At 37.5% G+C, this 17,121-nt stretch overlaps 3 protein-coding genes across 5 annotated transcripts; 1 reads left to right on the forward strand and 2 right to left on the reverse strand.

Moving 5' to 3' along the window:
- Positions 1-441: 441 nt before the first annotated feature.
- Positions 442-1,056, reverse strand: LOC122292464. The gene has a single exon (XM_043100876.1). It carries the CDS (start codon positions 1,054-1,056, stop codon positions 442-444), a length of 615 nt encoding a protein of 204 aa, XP_042956810.1.
- A 9,747-nt stretch (positions 1,057-10,803) lies between these two features.
- LOC122292545 lies at positions 10,804-11,166 on the forward strand. The gene has a single exon (XM_043100989.1). The coding sequence runs from the start codon at positions 10,804-10,806 to the stop codon at positions 11,164-11,166; it is 363 nt and encodes a 120-aa protein (XP_042956923.1).
- A 769-nt stretch (positions 11,167-11,935) lies between these two features.
- On the reverse strand, positions 11,936-16,822 carry LOC122316130. Of its 3 annotated transcripts, none has more exons than XM_043132675.1 (4): positions 16,676-16,822; positions 15,576-16,357; positions 13,341-14,968; positions 11,936-12,337 (listed from the first exon to the last, which is right to left on the reverse strand). In XM_043132675.1, exons 2-4 carry the CDS (start codon positions 16,303-16,305, stop codon positions 12,287-12,289), a joined length of 2,409 nt encoding a protein of 802 aa, XP_042988609.1. In that variant the 5' UTR covers positions 16,306-16,357; positions 16,676-16,822; the 3' UTR covers positions 11,936-12,286. The 3 variants fall into 3 exon arrangements, with proteins under 3 accessions (XP_042988609.1, XP_042988605.1, XP_042988600.1); XM_043132671.1 differs by having other exon boundaries at positions 16,650-16,808; XM_043132666.1 differs by having other exon boundaries at positions 16,646-16,806.
- Positions 16,823-17,121: the final 299 nt, after the last annotated feature.

Raw genomic sequence — 17,121 nt, forward strand, 5'->3', positions numbered from 1 at the left:
GTGATGCTAGATATTCTCACTCCAATTTTTTTTTTTCAAGAATCCACAATTCGTAGTTTTGGCATTGACAATAAACGTACGTATGATTTTTATTTTATTTTATTTGAAACAAGATAAACTTTCATTGATTAAACACACTGTTATAAAATTCTAGTTGAATAACATGTCTAATACAACTTGTTATCTCCTCAAGATCATGGAGATCACACTCATTCAATAGGGCATTCTTGGCAAGCATGTGTCTTGCCATGTTCGAATCCCTCTTAGTGTGCCTAAAGCGCCAAGCGACAAATTCTTGTAAAAGGTGCTTTGTATCCTCAATGATGAGGGCACCTTGGCTCCAATCATTAACTGAATTATGTATTTTTTCCACCACTTGGATTGAGTCTCCCTTGAAGATGATGAAATGGAAACCAGCCTCTTTACAAAATAACATTGCCATCACCATGACATAAGCCTCAACAGTGAAAGGGGACAATTTGTAACTTCTTCTTGCTCGGAGGGTACCAAGGACTTGCCATTAGAGTCCCCGATAATTGCACCTATACCCGTGAGACCTAGAGATTGGTTTATAGCAACATCCCAGTTCAGCTTGTATGTTCCCTCACGGGGTGGTTTCCATCGCTGGTTTTCACAAGAGTCATCAGCTTTTCCATTTATATTATTCTGTTTTGTGGTTTTGTAGCAGTTTAAGTCATCCAATGCTTTATACAACACTGCATTTGGATGTTTGAATTCCTTCCCATGCACATACTCGTCCCTTCTTGCCCATATTAATCTCATAAATGAACCTATTTCCTCTATTAATGGCTTTTGTAGCTTGCCCATCATATGCTGCCAGGGTTCTTTTAGGGACCTTCCATAAAGGGAGAGCTTTTGTATAGGTCTATAGGCTTGACTCCATACATCTTGGGCTGCACTGCAACTCCACAAAGCATGACCTGAGGTCTCTTCTTCAAGGTCACATATAGGGTAGTTACTGTCCTCTCTTATTTTCCTCTTGGAAAGATTAGAATAAGTTGGCAGAGCTTCATTACAAACTCTCCAGACGAACATTTTGACTCCATTTTGTACTTGTAGGTTTCATATCCATTTCCATAGATCCTTATCAACATTTTTGGTAGAGGGGCCACTTTCAAGGTTTAAAGATAGCTCTCTGTGGAGATGATATCCACTCTTCATAGAATAGATGCCATTTTGTATTCCACCCCAGACCAATCTATCTCTCCTACTGCCCAAGCTATGGGAATGGCTTTGATTAGATCCACCACTTGTTCTATGAACATATCATATAGGATCCTATCATCCTATTTTCTGAGTAAGGGATCAATCAAATCATCAACTATCATCCCCTAAGATAGGGTATTGGATCTATGATATGGGGCGAGGAAGGATGGTCTAGGGAGCCATCTGTCTTCCCATACCATCACCTGTGTGCCATCACCAATCCTCCATTGTAATCCTTCTTTAAGTAATTCAAATCCAGCCTACAAGCTTCTCCAAGCCAGTGAAGGTCGTGCCCTTACTTTTGCTTCTAGCATAGGAACATGTGGGAAATATTTCTGCTTGAGGATAATGGCCAGGAGGGAGGTTGAGCTTTGTAGGATATTCCACCCATTTTTGGCAAGGAGAGCAATGTTAAAGCTATGAAAATTTCTGAAACCCAATCCTTCTTGGTCTTTTGTTTTATTGATTTGACCCCACTTGATCCAGTTTATCTTTGATTGATTCTCATTAAAACTCCACTAGAATTTTCTTAAAACTTGGTCCAACCTGTTAGTGATGGACTTGGGAAGAAGGAATATTCCCATGGTGTATGTGGGGATGCAACACAGACTTTAGAAGCACTTACTTTCCAGCAGCTGACAGTTTGTTTGTTTTCCAGTTGTTGATCTTGGCCCATACCTTATCAATCAGTCCATGGAAGCTTGCTACCTTTGCCCTTTCCACCATGGCAAGTAATCCTAGGTATTTTCCAAAGGATCCAGTGGGCGTTACACCTGCAATTTGAATAGTGTTTGCTCTACACTCAATGTTTGTGTTTATGCTAAAATAGATTGCTGACTTTTTTTTGTTCAGTTACTGTCTAGAGGCTTGCTCATATGCACTTAGAATGCTCATTATTATCCTCCATTCGAGTGTGTTGGCTTTACAAAAGAGCTTATTGTCATCGGCAAATAAGAGATGACTAACTTTAACTGGACCTCTCTCAATTGGTATAGCTATGATGACTAACTTTTGGTAAATTTCTGTTGATTAATGAATAAACGATGACATTTTTTTGGAGGAATGCACCTACATAACGATATAATATAATTATGAGTTGTAAGCACCCGTTTGAACTTTGAACGATTAATTAGGGAAAAGTTGTCTATATACAGTCAAAAAGATCGAACGAAGATAACTAACCAAATTAATAAATTTGATTTTGTTTAAAAATTGTAAAAAAGAGATGAATGTTTTATTTATTTAATTTTTGCAAAGAATCGTGGTACTGAAAAGCTATTGAAAGCTTTGCTCGAAGACCACAAAACCAAATTTTCATAACTGAATATTAAAGTTACTTAAATACATTTTAATTATATTTAAATATAATATATTATCTTAATCCATTCATATCCCCCTTTGTACCCCTCTTTCTTCCTTGCACATTAAATAGCCGCACCTTTTGCAATAATTTACGGATGAAAATAAGAGTAATGATATATATAATTTTAAATGAAAAATAATTTTAAAATTTAAAATTCAAATAACAAAATTTATATTCCTTTTAATGAGATGTATTGCATTGTTTGGCTGTAAAATGAGTTGAATACCGTACCGGATGGCGTATCGGTCAAGGCACTGTAACGAAATATTTCGATACTGGTACCGTTTTGGGATAGTCGATATATAAATAAATTATATGTATAAATATATATAAATTATATTCTAAAATAATAGTTTATATATGAATAATTTATACATAAATACATATATATATATAAATTATAAATAGTCTGGTATGCATTAAGGGTCAAAAAATAAGCTTGTAATTTGAAAAAATGAAAAAAACAAAAAGTGAAGGCTAAAATACTGGCCAGTACAGGTCGAAATATCAGCCAGTATGACCGGTATCGGCCGTTATTCAAACCGGTACGAAATAGGTACAATACTTGTATTAGACTAGTGGCCGGTACGGTATATTCCGGCCGGTACAGTACGGTATTTAAAACCATGGTAAATCGAATGCATTAAATGAAATTGAGATACATAGTTGATCACTTTGAATCATTGATTGATTCCGGATATTCTTCAACCCAACAATGCATCTAGTAAAACTTGGTTTAGGGCCATTCTAGCAAGCTTATGAGCTACCTTCTCTATATGTAAAAAGAAAGACCAATCTATTCTATGTTTAAAGAAAAATGCTAGAGTTATCGATTGTTGGGTCATGACAATTTTTTTTTTTTTAGTATTTAAATAAGTATTTTTTAGTGATGTTGTGAACTTAAAAAAAATGTTTAAGAATATAAAAAAATAATGAAAAAAATAAAAAAAATAAAAAATACTTTTGTTCTTATTGGGAAGAGTCTAAAACTTCGTTGAAAACTATCCATGCCAAACACAATTTTCTTCTGTTTCCTGTATTGCCTTTTATAACTAGATAAGAATCCCCTTCAATCTGTATTTGTTGAAAACTAGAAGTTGAAAATTTTAAAGTTTATGATGAATATTTAAAAAATTATGAGAGGTTTTTTTTTTTTTTTAAAAGAAAATTGTCACCATTCATTTATCAAGAAACTTACATCTATGACCAGATACTTTATAAGAATGTTCCCATATCAAACATGATAACATAAATAAAAATAATAAATTTGGAGCTCCATTGGTTTACTATTTCCTTTTTGTGATTGGTTTGCTCGCTGACTAAACAAAAACTTAACCTTACCTTTCATAAAAGGATATGGCTCAATCTCTCTAAACAAAAGTCTAATAGACGAACTTTTCTTTTATTTTAATTAATTATAAGGAATCAAAAAGAAAAGTAGTAAGATGGATGCAAAAAATAAATGGATTATAGTATGTACCAACTCTGATAGATTTCAGAATCTGTGATAGCGCATGAATGCAACATGTTTGTTTATTTTCAGCCACAAATTCAGATTTGGTAGTGACAAGTTCGGTGATCTATGTGGCGAGAAGAGTTACTGGAAGAAGTGACGCGTTAGGACAACGTGCATATACGGGCAGCATGTGAGAACCACGTGCATATGAGAGTTAAAGACTCGAGAGATACAAAATGTAATTTTTACAATGTTTTTTTTAAAGAGTAATGCTATATATATGTTTGAGATGTTCAAGCCTCGCGCAGCCTCTTCGGTAGGATTCGAATCACCAACATTTTAGTGAATGACAAATGTTGCATCTATGCCTATACTACAGCTAGTTAATATGAATACGAATATTAACGATAGGCATATTTGAGAATATAATCTAACAAAATATGAATTCTTTACAAAAATTTGAAATATATTCGAACACATCAATTCATATCTTTGGCATCTTGGTTTTAACGTTTCACATAAAGCTCTCAAAGAGCACGCAGTGAATCATAGAGTTTTTGTTCTCATTTTACCAAGCATAAAGCGTTTAATGAAGCAAATTACAATATCTTAAAATAATAATAAAAATAATAAGATTATTTGATGGATCAGTCTCATTTGGTTATACAGTTCAGATGAGATGAAATATTTTATTAAAAGTTGAATAAAATGTTATTATAATATAATTTTTTAATATTAGTTTTGTTTTAGAATTTGAAAAAATTGAATTGTTTATTATATTTTGTATGAGAATTTGAGAAAGTTATAATAATTATATGAGATGAGATAAGATAATTTGATTTTGTATAACCAAACTAGCCTTGATGTTAGTATGTAGAATTTTCTAAATAATTTTGAAATTTCCAAGAAAACTTGTAAATATGAATTTTATGAGATTTTGTGAAAATAATGGGTGGGATTCATTAAAGAACATGTTTGAATGGAGAAAATTCTTTAGAGATTTTGTATTGGAGTTTGGAAAAGTAAAAAATACCTATTGAAATAATATATTTAAGAAAATTTATGTGAAGAAGTTTTTAAATTTGTAAAAGTTATTTTAATTATTATGTATGAAAGAAAATCTTGAGAAACCCTTTAATGTCATTGGGATAGATTGAATTCTAATGCCATATTTAAGTGACGCATATTGTAATCTTTAAACCCTAATTTGTATGCATATGTATCAATCGCTTTAAAAACTAACTTATTAGGCAGCAACGTTCACGCCACCTATAAGTGGGTGGTGCACTATATAAGCTAGCTGTTAGCTGTGAAGAAGTCGTTAAATGGTTTTTTCTTGCCACTATGTTCAAAATCACAGCACACAGAAGCTATGAAATGGAACTCAACCTAGCACATCCTCTTTACAATCCAAGACTTGGAAACTTTATATGAGCACAAGAATTGAAGCCAACAACTTATTTTCTTGAGGGCTTGATCGTGAAGCTTTCCATAAAGAGAAACCAACGTCATTGTTTAAATAAATGTAGATTTTGCATGTCAAGTGAAACGTGTGATTAATACAGGGGAGCTCAAGTTTCAAATAACACAACACAAAAACACACACTTGCTTAAGTCTCCTCTTTTCTCTAGAAAAGGTGGAGAGAGAGAGTGTGTGCATGAGGCACGTCTCAAGTTAGTTATAACTGATTTTTGAAGGTGTCAATGGTGGCCTGCGGCATTTGTAAAGGAAGGTTAGGGTGCTTCAGTGTGGGTCTGTGGGTGTAGTAGGAGGGGTTTCTACTCTTTAGGTGGAGTTGTGTGGGCAGAATGGAGGATCCAGAGGAGCGCTGGGATTTCCTGAAGCTCATTGAGGAGGAGAGTGAAGACATTGTGATAGAGGCTGAGTAGCTGTCAGGGGCTTTTGCTAAGGGAGACAAATGCTTGGTAGGTAGGCTGATTTTAGAAAGAAAGGTGAGCAAGGAAGTCATGAGATCCACGTTAGCAAAGATCTAGAGATTGTAGGGATCCTTTGATTTCCATGAAATTAGTTCAAACTTGTTTATAATCTCGTTTGAAATTCTGAGTGATAAGTAGAAGATATTAGAGGGTAGACCGTAGTTGTTTGATAGTTATCTTCTAGCACTAAAGCCATTTGAGGGCTTAATCCTGCCTCAGAAGATGGAGTTCGACAACGAGATATTCTAGGTTAGATTGCATAACTTGCCGCTGGCTTGTATGACAAGAGAGATTGGAAAGCAGACTGGGGATTCATTAGGTACTGTAGTGGAGGTGGAGACTAAAGGTGATGGTATTGCTTGGGGTAATTTTCTAAGGGTCCGCATTGTCCCAAATCTAAGGAAAGCTATGGCGAGGGAAAGAATTACAAATTTCCTGGGTAGCCGAATATGGGTACCTGTGACTTTTGAAAAATTACCTAAACTTTGTTTTATGTGTGGAAGAATCAAGCATAATGCTGGTGGGTGCCAGGGGGTAGAAGATGAGGGGGGCAAGATGCAATATGCACGCTGGTTACAGGCTTAGATAAGTCCCAGGGAGAGAGAGGGGGAACTTTCAATAAGGGGTCCTATGGGGGGCAGTGACAAGGGGAGTGGTGAGATGGAGAGGTGGCCACATCGAGAAATTGCCTAGTTGTTAGCCTGGGAGGCGCATTGTTGGAGAGAGAGTCTAACCAACCTGTGGAGAAATTTGGAGAGTGGGAAGGAATAGGCGGAGATGGGGAGCGACAAGTTGAGTGCCAAGTGCTTCCTAAAAATCCCAAATGGGGGGATAGTGAAAGGGATATGAGGCCCATTATACATGAGAAACAATTGGTGGGGGTTGATGCTGCCGATTCTATAGAGAAGGGTGATGATGAAATAGAATCCCATACTAAGCCAATTGAAACATAAGACACGGTGCCAATCAATGACTTTATGAGCACAAGGAGGTGGAAAAGAAGGGCCAAAGGAGGAGGATGGCTGCCATGGAAGGTAAAGTAATTGAGAGAAAGAGGAAAGAGATTGTAAAGGAAGTTACAGACGTGTGTAAATCAAAGAAAGGGAAAAAGAGTGTTGTACTTGCTGAGTATGAGACTACCTTAGATCTGACAGAGGCTGCTAGTTAGCCCCGCCAAGTATTATGAAAATCTTGAGTTGGAACTACCAAAGTATTATGAAAATCTTGAGTTGGAACTACCAAAGGCTTGTAAACCCTCAGACAATTCAAAGCCTTCATTTCTTAGTGGAGGAAAAGAAGCCCGTGGTGATTTTTCTGATGGAAGCAAAATTACTGTCAAGGAAGTTTGATAGAATAAAGAGGATATTGGGGATGGAAATCTATTTTGTGGTTAACTGTAAAGGAAGGAGTGGATGTTTGGCTCTTTTATGGAGTAGTGAGGTGGAGTTGTAAGTTGTCAATTTCTCCTGTAATCACATTATTGCTAGCCTATGCTATGTGGAGGGGAAGATCAACTAGCTCTTTTCTGGCTTTTATGGCCATCTTGAAGTGTGTAGGAGAAAAGAATCTTGAAGATTACTGTCTATGTTAAATCCTGATAATAAGCCTTGGTGTGTGATAGGGGACCTTAATGAAGAGGTATCTCAAGCTGAGAAAGAGGGAGCTAATTAGAGGGATGAAGCTCAGATGGATGATTTTAGACAGGCTTTGAACTCTAATTGTATTGTTGATATGGGGTGAACTGATTGCAAGTTCACTTAGAGTAACAAGCACTCGGATAGTACCTTCACAAAGGAAAGACTAGATAGAGTGGTAGCCAATTGGAGATGGACAGATTTGTATTGAGACAGAACTATTGAAGTGCTAAATGCAACTCAATCAGATCATAAAACCTTGTTGATGGATCTGGTTGTTGGGCCCTCGAGAAGAAGGCAAAAGAAAATATTATTCAGATTTGAGGCAAGTTGGGCCTTGGACGAGGAAGGGACTTCAGTAATTGAGAGGGCGTGGGGAAGTAGAGGTTTGAGGAAGTGCATCTGAGAGGTATTCAAGATAAGCTAAAGAGGTGTGAGATGGGGTTAGTCGGTTGGAGTAGAAAGCAAAGAATAGAAACTGAGCAAGTTCTGTGGCAACATCTTAGTCACCTTCAATCTCAGCAGGAGATGGAAGGAAGTCATAATGTGGAGGTGATTAATCAGTTGCAATCTAAAGTGGGGCTCATTCTTGAACAAGAAGATTTGAGATGGAGACAGAGAGACAAGAAGAACTAGTATAATTTGGGTGACAAAAAGACCAAATTCTTCCATTCATATGCTAACCAGAGAAGGAAGAAAAATCAGATTATGGACCTATTTGATTCAAGAGGCAACAAGGTGATGAACCATGAAGAGATTGAAGAGATGTTCCATGAGTATTTCAACAACCTGTTCAGCACTACCGGTCCATCCACATAGGCCATTGAGGTTTGTCTAAAAGATCTTAAATCTTGTGTGAGTTTTGAGATGAATAATAAGCTCAAGAAACTGTTTTCAAGGGAGGAGGTGGATCTTGCATTGAGCCATATGGCTCCCCTTAAATCCCCTAGCCCTAATGGGTATGTGGCTTGTTTCTATAAGGCCTATTGTAATGTTGTTGGGCAAGATGTAACTGATGCTATCTTGCAGTAGCTTAATAGTGAGATTGATCTGGAAATGGGTGTTAACAGGACCTTTACTGCTCTTATTCCTAAGGTTGCTAATCCATCTGTGGCAAATGAGTTCAGGCCCATTAGTTTATGTAATGTTCTATATAAACTAGTTTTGAAAGTACTTGCCAACAGACTTGAGAAGGTGCTGCCTCACATTATATCATATAACCAGAGTGCCTTCATCTCTGGGAGACTTATTATAGATAATGTGATGGTGGCTTATAAGACCCTCTATACTATAAAAACAAGAATGAAAAGTAGGGTGTGCAACATGGCCCTAAAGTTGGACATGTCCAAAACTTACGATAGGATTGAATGAGTCTATTTGGAGGAGGTTATGAGGAGGATGGGGTTTGGACAAAAATGGATTAGTTGGATCATGAAGTGTGTAACTTTTGTGTTTTATTCTGTGCTTATTAATAGGGAAGCTGGTAAGTGGTTCAAGCCAAGTAAGGGTATTAGGCAAGGGGATCCCATCTCCCCTTACCTATTTATCCTTTGCATAGAGGAACTTTCTTCTCTACTTAATGGTGATGAGGCCTGTGGAGCTATGAGAGGTGTGGCAAGAGGGGGAGTAAGGGTTAATCATCTGCTTTTTGCAGATGGGTGTTTGATTTTTGGGAGAGACAAGCCAGCAAAATGGCAGTGTATACATAGGCTGCTGAAAATCTATGAAGAGGCATCTGGACAGTGTCTAAATCTTCAAAAACCTACTATGTTTCTTTAGCTTCAATACTAGCTTGGCTACCAGGTTGAACATTAAGAATGTGGTTGGGGTGGCTATTTGTGGTAACTATGAGAGATATCTTGGATTACCAACTCTAGTTGGAAGGTCAAAATTAATACATTTTGGGACCTAAAGGAGAAGGTGTGGGTTAAGATTAGCAATTGGAAGAACACTTTCCTATCCCAAGCTGGAAAAGAAGTCCTCCTCAAGGCAGTGGCTCAGTCAATCCCTACTTTTGCTATAAGTGTCTTTAGACTGCCTAAAAGAGTTTGTGCTAATATTAACTCCCTAATGGAAAAGTTCTGGTGGGACCAAAAACAGAATGAGAACAAGATTTACTGGAGGAGCTGGCTAAAAATCAGTGAAAGCAAGAGGAGTGGGGGGTTGGGTTTTCGGGACTTAGAATGCTTTAATACTGCTATGTTGGCTAAGTAGTGTTAGGGCTTCTTGATTAATCCTTCCTCCTTAGTTACTACTGTGATGAGGCAGAAATACTCAAGGATGGTGAGCTGTTACAGGAAAAACTGGGAAGGGGGCCTTCTTATGTGTGGAGAAGTCTTTGGTCTGCCTTGGACTTAGTCAGAGAAGGGGTGGCATGGAGAGTGGGGAATGGTCGAAGAGTGAACATATGGGGAGATAAGTGGTTGTCCAGTATGACTTATCCTAAAATTTTATCTCCTACTCAGCTAATGAGTAGGGATTCCAAAGTGTGTAATTTGATCGATGAGGAAGAAAGGGTTTGGAATCTGGACCATCTAAAGGAAATCTTTTCAGCTGAAGAGGTGGAGTTGATAAGAAGCATCTAGTTGTGTAGCAACTTACCAAATGATAAGAGGGTATGGGGCTTTTATGTTGATGGTAGATTTTTTGTTAAAAATGCCTACCACCTGGAGTATTTAAGAGGCAAAAGGAAGAGGGGGCAGACATCTAAAGTAGAAGAGGATGGTCAGTTCTGGAAAAGTATTTGGAGCCTCAATATGCAGCCATGTGTCAAGCAGTTTATATGTAAAGCTTCTCTCGATATGCTACCTACTCGATAACATTTGTGGAAAAAACAAGTGGTTAGATCCAATCTATGTCCCATTTGCAACTTGGAGATTGAATCACCTGTGCATATTCTATGGGCATGTCCAGCTGCATCTAATGTATGGTATGAGAATGGTAGCCCAGTGCAGAAATAGAATAGTAGTGGAACCTGCTTCTTGGAGCTATGGAAGGAAATTGCAATAAGTTTGAAGCAAGAAGAGGTGGAGTTGGTTGCCAGTATTATAAGAAGGTTATGGCTTAGAAGAAATGATAGTATCTTTGAAGGCAAATTCCTTGAGCCTAAAGGTGTGATGAGATTTGCTGTGGAAGGGTATAGAGAGTATGTTGCTGTACAAGTGCAAAGAAAGGGGTTGTAGAGGATGGGTACCAGTTGTAGAAGGGAAGGAAAATGGACAAAACCTGATGCTCAATGGGTAAAGGCTAACTGGGACGCCTCTATTAGTGCTGCTATGAAGAAGGTGGGTATGGGGATGGTTATATGGGATGAGGAAGGGGAGATTATGGCCTATTTGTGCACTGCAGTGGATTGCTTGCAAGACCCTACAATAGGGGAAGCTCTGGCACTTAGAAGAGCTATGCTGCTTTGTGAAGAGCTAGGCTTCTTGAAGGTTATTTTAGAAGGAGATTCACAAGTGATTGTCAAAGCAATTAACAGGAAGGAGGACCTATATACAGAGAGTATGGAAATGTGGTGGATGAGATGTGGGTTGGATGATCACTAAGGAAAACTGGAAAGTAAAGTTGTTCATAAGGGGGCTGATAATGTTGCTCATTTACTTGCTAAATTAGCTTTTAATTTTCCCATAGAAAGGGCGTGGGTTGAAGAAGGCCCTATAGAGATTATACATACACTTCAGATAGAAAAATATTGTAATGGTTGATTGGTATATGAATGAATGAAATATGAGGTACACGTTTCAAAAAAAAAAAAAACACACACACACACACACATACACACACTTGCTTTGGTGGTAGTTATAGAAAACTCCAATGAAGTTTTAATTTATTTCATCTCATCCCATCACATTGGACTCTAATTTCTAGAGTCAAACCTTGTAAAGCTTCAAAAACACTTCTGCTTAAAGGAAAATTGATCAGAAACACAAGTGCTCACATAATGTGGAAAATATAGTTACAATTGTTTATTGATCTTTCCATAAGGAGAAACCAACGTCACTGTTTAAATAGATGCAGATTTTACATGTCAAGTGAAATGTGTGTAGAAGATTAATACAGGGGAGCTCAAGTTTCAAATAACACTGCACAAAAACACACTTGCTTTGGCGGTAGTTATAGAAAACTCCACTGAAGTTTTAATTTATTTCATCTCATCCCATCACATTGGACTCTAATTTCTAGAGTCAAACCTTGTAAAGCTTCAAAAACACTTCTGCTTATAGGAAAATTGATCAGAAACACAAGTGCTCACATAATGTGGAAAATATAGTTATAATTGTTTATTTTAGCTAGTGTCTAAAGCACAATGTTTTATAAGACATTTTTTTTTTTTTTTTATTGATAATCTAAAAGAGCATAGGCATTATTATAGTACACAAGGAGTATGTTACAAATACTCCCCCACAAAGAGAAGTCACCAAAGCAACAACCTCAACACAAGTCAAAAAAATAGTTGCTTGATATTCGTGTGACTATTTATTTGTTTTAGAAGTGGAAGCTAATAGAGGGGGCAAGATGCCACTACTACAGACCTGAAAAGCATATGTAAATGAGGCCCGGGGCGGAGGGAGGGCAGTGTCAGTTAATTGAAGGTCCCTTTAGAGTTTCCACAAAGCTGCAAAACCAGATCCTTCATGTAGGTGTGACAAACCTTATACAAGCCCTTCAACCTACTCCTAAAGATGTACTGCGCCAGCACCTTTTCTTTGACGTAACCTGCATGCAGATGAGCTTTGGGCATCAGCAAGCATTAGAGCTTCATGCAGATCTCAAAATTTTTCAAGGGAACCAGAAAAGGAGAGAATTGATGAAAAAAGGAGCTAAGCTATTCTAAAACCTCATATCAAGAAGTTATTTTATAGAATATTCAAGGAAATATTTGACTATGAAGTTTAGACAATGCTGAGCCAGATCCTCTTGAAGATCAAATTCCACAGAAAGATATTCCATTTTGTTATTGTGGCTGTAAACCCATTTATGTATAACATTGAAACCATAGTAAATTTGCATATAACCCCTTCAAACTACTACCCACTTTGCAATCACCCCTTGAAAAAGGAAAAAAAGCCATGGCAACACAATGACTCACCACCCACATAGACCCACGGCAACAGGTAACTTTTTTTAATATCTTTTTTCAACTTTTAATATAAAAGGTTTTATGTCTTTTTGGAAATTTATGGGGGTAATGTTGATTATCTAAAGGGAAAATGGGGTACATTGCAATTTTTTGGTAGTTTCTAGGAGCGATTGCCAAAATTGATAGTTTGAGTGATGCAAATGATGTGGTAGTTTGAGGAGGATGCGTGTATTTCCCCTAAAAAAGTTCACATTAGAAGAAATCTTAGTAAAAAGAGTTACATATTAACGCTAGAGTCAATAATCCTAGTACACCTGTCAGCTACCTAAACCCTCAGCAGAGTAACACCAGCTGGCTAAGCTGAATCTCTAACGAGACAAGATGATGCAATCTCGTGGATGGGCTACAGCTAAGTGTTGCATCTACTCCCTGTATATTAGCAATTCAAAAAACTATTTGAAAATAAATCCACTGATAGAAGAATCTGACATCCCCGCAATACACAATTATTGCTACTTCAAGTATTAGCACTTTGTTATACCATACTTTTTTTTTTTTTTTTTTATAAGTAATAAGAGGAAAAAACAATTATATTATATATATAATATAATATATATATACCTTTTCTATATACCATACCTTAGAGGATGGAGGGGGCAAAGAGGCCTGACGCACTGCTTTTCCAGGTTCTGTTAACTGTCGAATCTCTCGAAGTTGACTCGTTATATCCTCCAGAAGTTGCAACTGGATTTTTTCCCTTTCCTTGTTCCCCAAAGAGAAGTTGAGCTTCCCTCTTCCTTCTTGTACGATCCTTAGTCTTTCTTGAAGCCACTCTACTTCATTATCAATTTTTAACCTTTCATTATCAAAAGAAGACATCGAATGTCTCTGAACATCAAATGCAGACATTGAGTTTCTCCGCATACGAGAAACCAAAGATTTGCTGCGGGAGGGAACCTTTGGAGGCAGTCCACTAGTTGTATCTGACCTGATTCTGTTGATTTCTAGATAAGTCTCTGAGCTGCTCAGGATTGGACTACCATGTTTCCTATGCCGGTTTAAGGAAGCATTTCTTGAGAACTGACCACTCTTCTTTTCACTAGCTTCATTAATCATACTAGACTCATCATCAATCACATGGACATCATAAACACGAGACTCTGTCTCACAAACCGAGCTTTGCGAAACTTTGACTTCCTGATTTCCATCCATTTCCACACAATTGCCATTATATGCACTAACGGTCTTATCTTCATCACACGATTTGATTGTCTTTGTTGCCACACTTTGGGCTAGACTCACATTATCACTTTGTTCCTGTCCTTCCTCAACTGGGTTAACGCTTCTCACATGCAAATCAAATCCCTGAGGAGTACTTGATTGAGTTAGTTGTGAGTGTGCCTCTGATTTATGCAATTCTCTTTGTTGAGTAAGTGGATCCTCATCCCTGGATGCCGTTCCCTTTTCATGAAATGCCTCACAACTTAAAAAACTTGGACGGTTGTCAATACTTGGTTGCCTGAGGATGTCTCCTTGTTTTGAGAAGTCAGCATCTTCATTCAATGCTGGATATGGCAGTTCTTTACCAAAAGCGATGGTATGATTCTGCAAATTGAGAGAGACCTCATACTCCCTAGAACTACTTGTGGTTTTCAAATTTTCTTTATCTTGTATGGATTTGCTAATCTGCTGCAGCATTAGCATTGGATCTTCACTTGAAAGTGACAAAGAAGAAATCCCATGTGTCTCTGTGGCCTCCATATCAGCATCCAATTGATCATTTCCAAACATCATTTGCCTGTAGGCTTCAACTTCCTTCTCTAAGAAGTGTTTTTCCCTTTCTCTCCTCAGTAAGATCTCCTTAAGAATGTTCATTTCCTCAGCATCATAAGCATATTTTTCTTCTATCATCCTATGGAATTGTTTAGCTTCCATTTCAATCAATGCCTTCTCCTCTTGTAGACGCAATATCATAGCCATGGCCTCATCTGCAGCAGTAGCAGCAGCACATCTCTCTTTCTCAAGTTCAAGATACAGGGCAGCACGAGCAGCATTCTCTTCTTCAAGTGATTGTTCCAAGATTCGGATTGTATTTTTATCATTACTGTCAAAGCGTAGCTCCATTTGTGTGTTGCACCTGAACTGTTCACCAGGAGATGCCACCTCCTCCACAGATTTAACATCATAAACAGATTCATTGAGATCAGGACACTGTGAAACTCCTCCTTGCAAACAAATGTCCACAGGCACAGGTGCTTCCCAACCATCTAAAATCAAATAACCATCCACATCAGAAGCAGCATCAGCATGCATTGTGTAGAATAAAAATTATGTGAATTTTCACTAATAAAAAGTCATGCCCAAAGTATTCATGTGGTACGTATAGTTCATTAGCTAGGCTCAATTGTATAATGGAGAATAATGGGGACCTTCTTTTCTTCAATTGAGTAAACTAAAGTATATATTTTTTTCCTTGTAGCACTATCAACTATCATAGGTGCTACTAGTGTATATGTCCTGTGTAGTTGGCCTATGCCTATCAATTTCATCGATATATATATATATATATATATTCAATTAAGCACTAGTTACATTGAAGGTTTTAAAAAGTTACAGGAAGAGATCTTGAAGGCAGTTCATATTGTCAAACACACATTGCAAAATCATAGATCTAGAATCTCATATTTTTGTATGAAAGCAGTGGTGATTATCATGCTCACTTTTGACTTAAAGAGAAGATTAAAACTACAACAAAAAAAATGATAATGATAGAGGTTCAAATTAGAAATAAAACAATTTAAGAGCAATAGAAAAAAATATAGACTGAAAAGTGAGATTCATAGCGAAAGTGACAATCTCAAGAAAGGCTACCACCTCCAGAATTCATTGGATCTGAGCTGCCTTCTTCGGTAATGCGTGTTCCTATTTTGCAAGCACTGGAAGGAGTCTGAGAACTCTCTTTTGCATCCAAAGAAGAATGATCATACGATGAACCTGCCCAAGAGTTCCCATTATCAACGACCCTCCCTCTGTGACGCCTCCGAAGACCAAGCCTCTTCCTCTGACCTGCAGCACCCTTTCGTTTAAAATCAAACCTTCCTCCTTTAATGGCTTCCAAGTTCACCGTTCCAAACTCAAAACCAGATTCATTACTTTCCTCCAATTCTCTGCCTACGTTATCTTGTGCCCCCTGCAATAACGAGCTACATGATGCTTCACCATCCATCTCAACATGCCTGTTGTCACGATTTCTTTTATCCACCGACTCTGTATTAGATTGGGAATTTGGGTCGTCAGCCCATGTCTGATCAAAAGGAAACTTGCTCTTCACTGACAACTGAACCGAAGAAATTTTCACCGGCGGGCAATTCACTAATGCTCTTTGCAAGCAGAGACCACCACAGGGGTTCCAAAATAGTCCCTTGCAAGGACAAGGCAGGCACAATCCGAACAAACCCAGAAACTTCGAGGCCAAATAAGCAAGAGTTGATGCACACAGTAAGAGATAGGCTATGCCGAGATCAAGAAATGCACCCACTAGCCCACTAAAGGTCCACGAGTGTATCTCCCCGCATGTCATTTTCCCAGAATAGTTTATCACCATAATAAATTCATTCAGAACAATTGCATTAGCCTCTAAAAAACTGGAGAAATATCTGAAAATCAAAGAAAAAGAAAAGAAAGGAACATATCAAACTTGCCATCTTTCATAAATCAAAAGTAGAAAACAATGAATGGAGCCTTCGTTTGGTTGCAATAAATTGGGGTACATAATATAAAATAGCAATTTTTCTGTTTTTTGAGTTTCCATTCTTATGCCTCCGCATGCTTTTTTGGCAACCAAAACAGAATTCCAAGAAACTCAAAAAGAGTGACGATAATAATATTAAGATGTGACAGAAAAAGAGATGTGAGAGAAAACGGGTGAGAGATCAACAGCATACCCACTTGGAAATGCACAACTTTGAGATCACCCTTTTGAATCACCAAGTGGGGCAGAGCCGATTCGGCGACAAAAACCGATTTTCCTTGTGATTGAACGAAGAAGAAAGAGAAACCGCACCCAACCATGTTGGCTGCTTCGTAGTAATGGCAAAATTGTTTTGTTTTGAAAAAAACGTTGGTATGTTCCCGAAGAAGATACGACGCCGTTAGTCACCCACGGACTTGTTCCATTCAAGATTCGCGAAATCTGCGTATTTTTCTACTGCTCACCGGTTTTTCTGTGGCGAAATTTTTATTATCCGAGAAAATCTATTTAAAAGTTTTTTTTTTTAACATACTCAACATAATATTTATGTGAAAGCTGTTCACATTAACAATATAAACAAATAATTGGTTTTTTTTTTTTTAAATTATAATAGATCTCATTTTAAGCGATGTGAAAATACATCGACTTCTATATAGTAAAACTCTTACT

Source organism: Carya illinoinensis, chromosome 1 (assembly GCF_018687715.1).
Source record: "Carya illinoinensis cultivar Pawnee chromosome 1, C.illinoinensisPawnee_v1, whole genome shotgun sequence".
In the NCBI taxonomy this organism is placed as follows: Eukaryota; Viridiplantae; Streptophyta; class Magnoliopsida; order Fagales; family Juglandaceae; genus Carya; species Carya illinoinensis.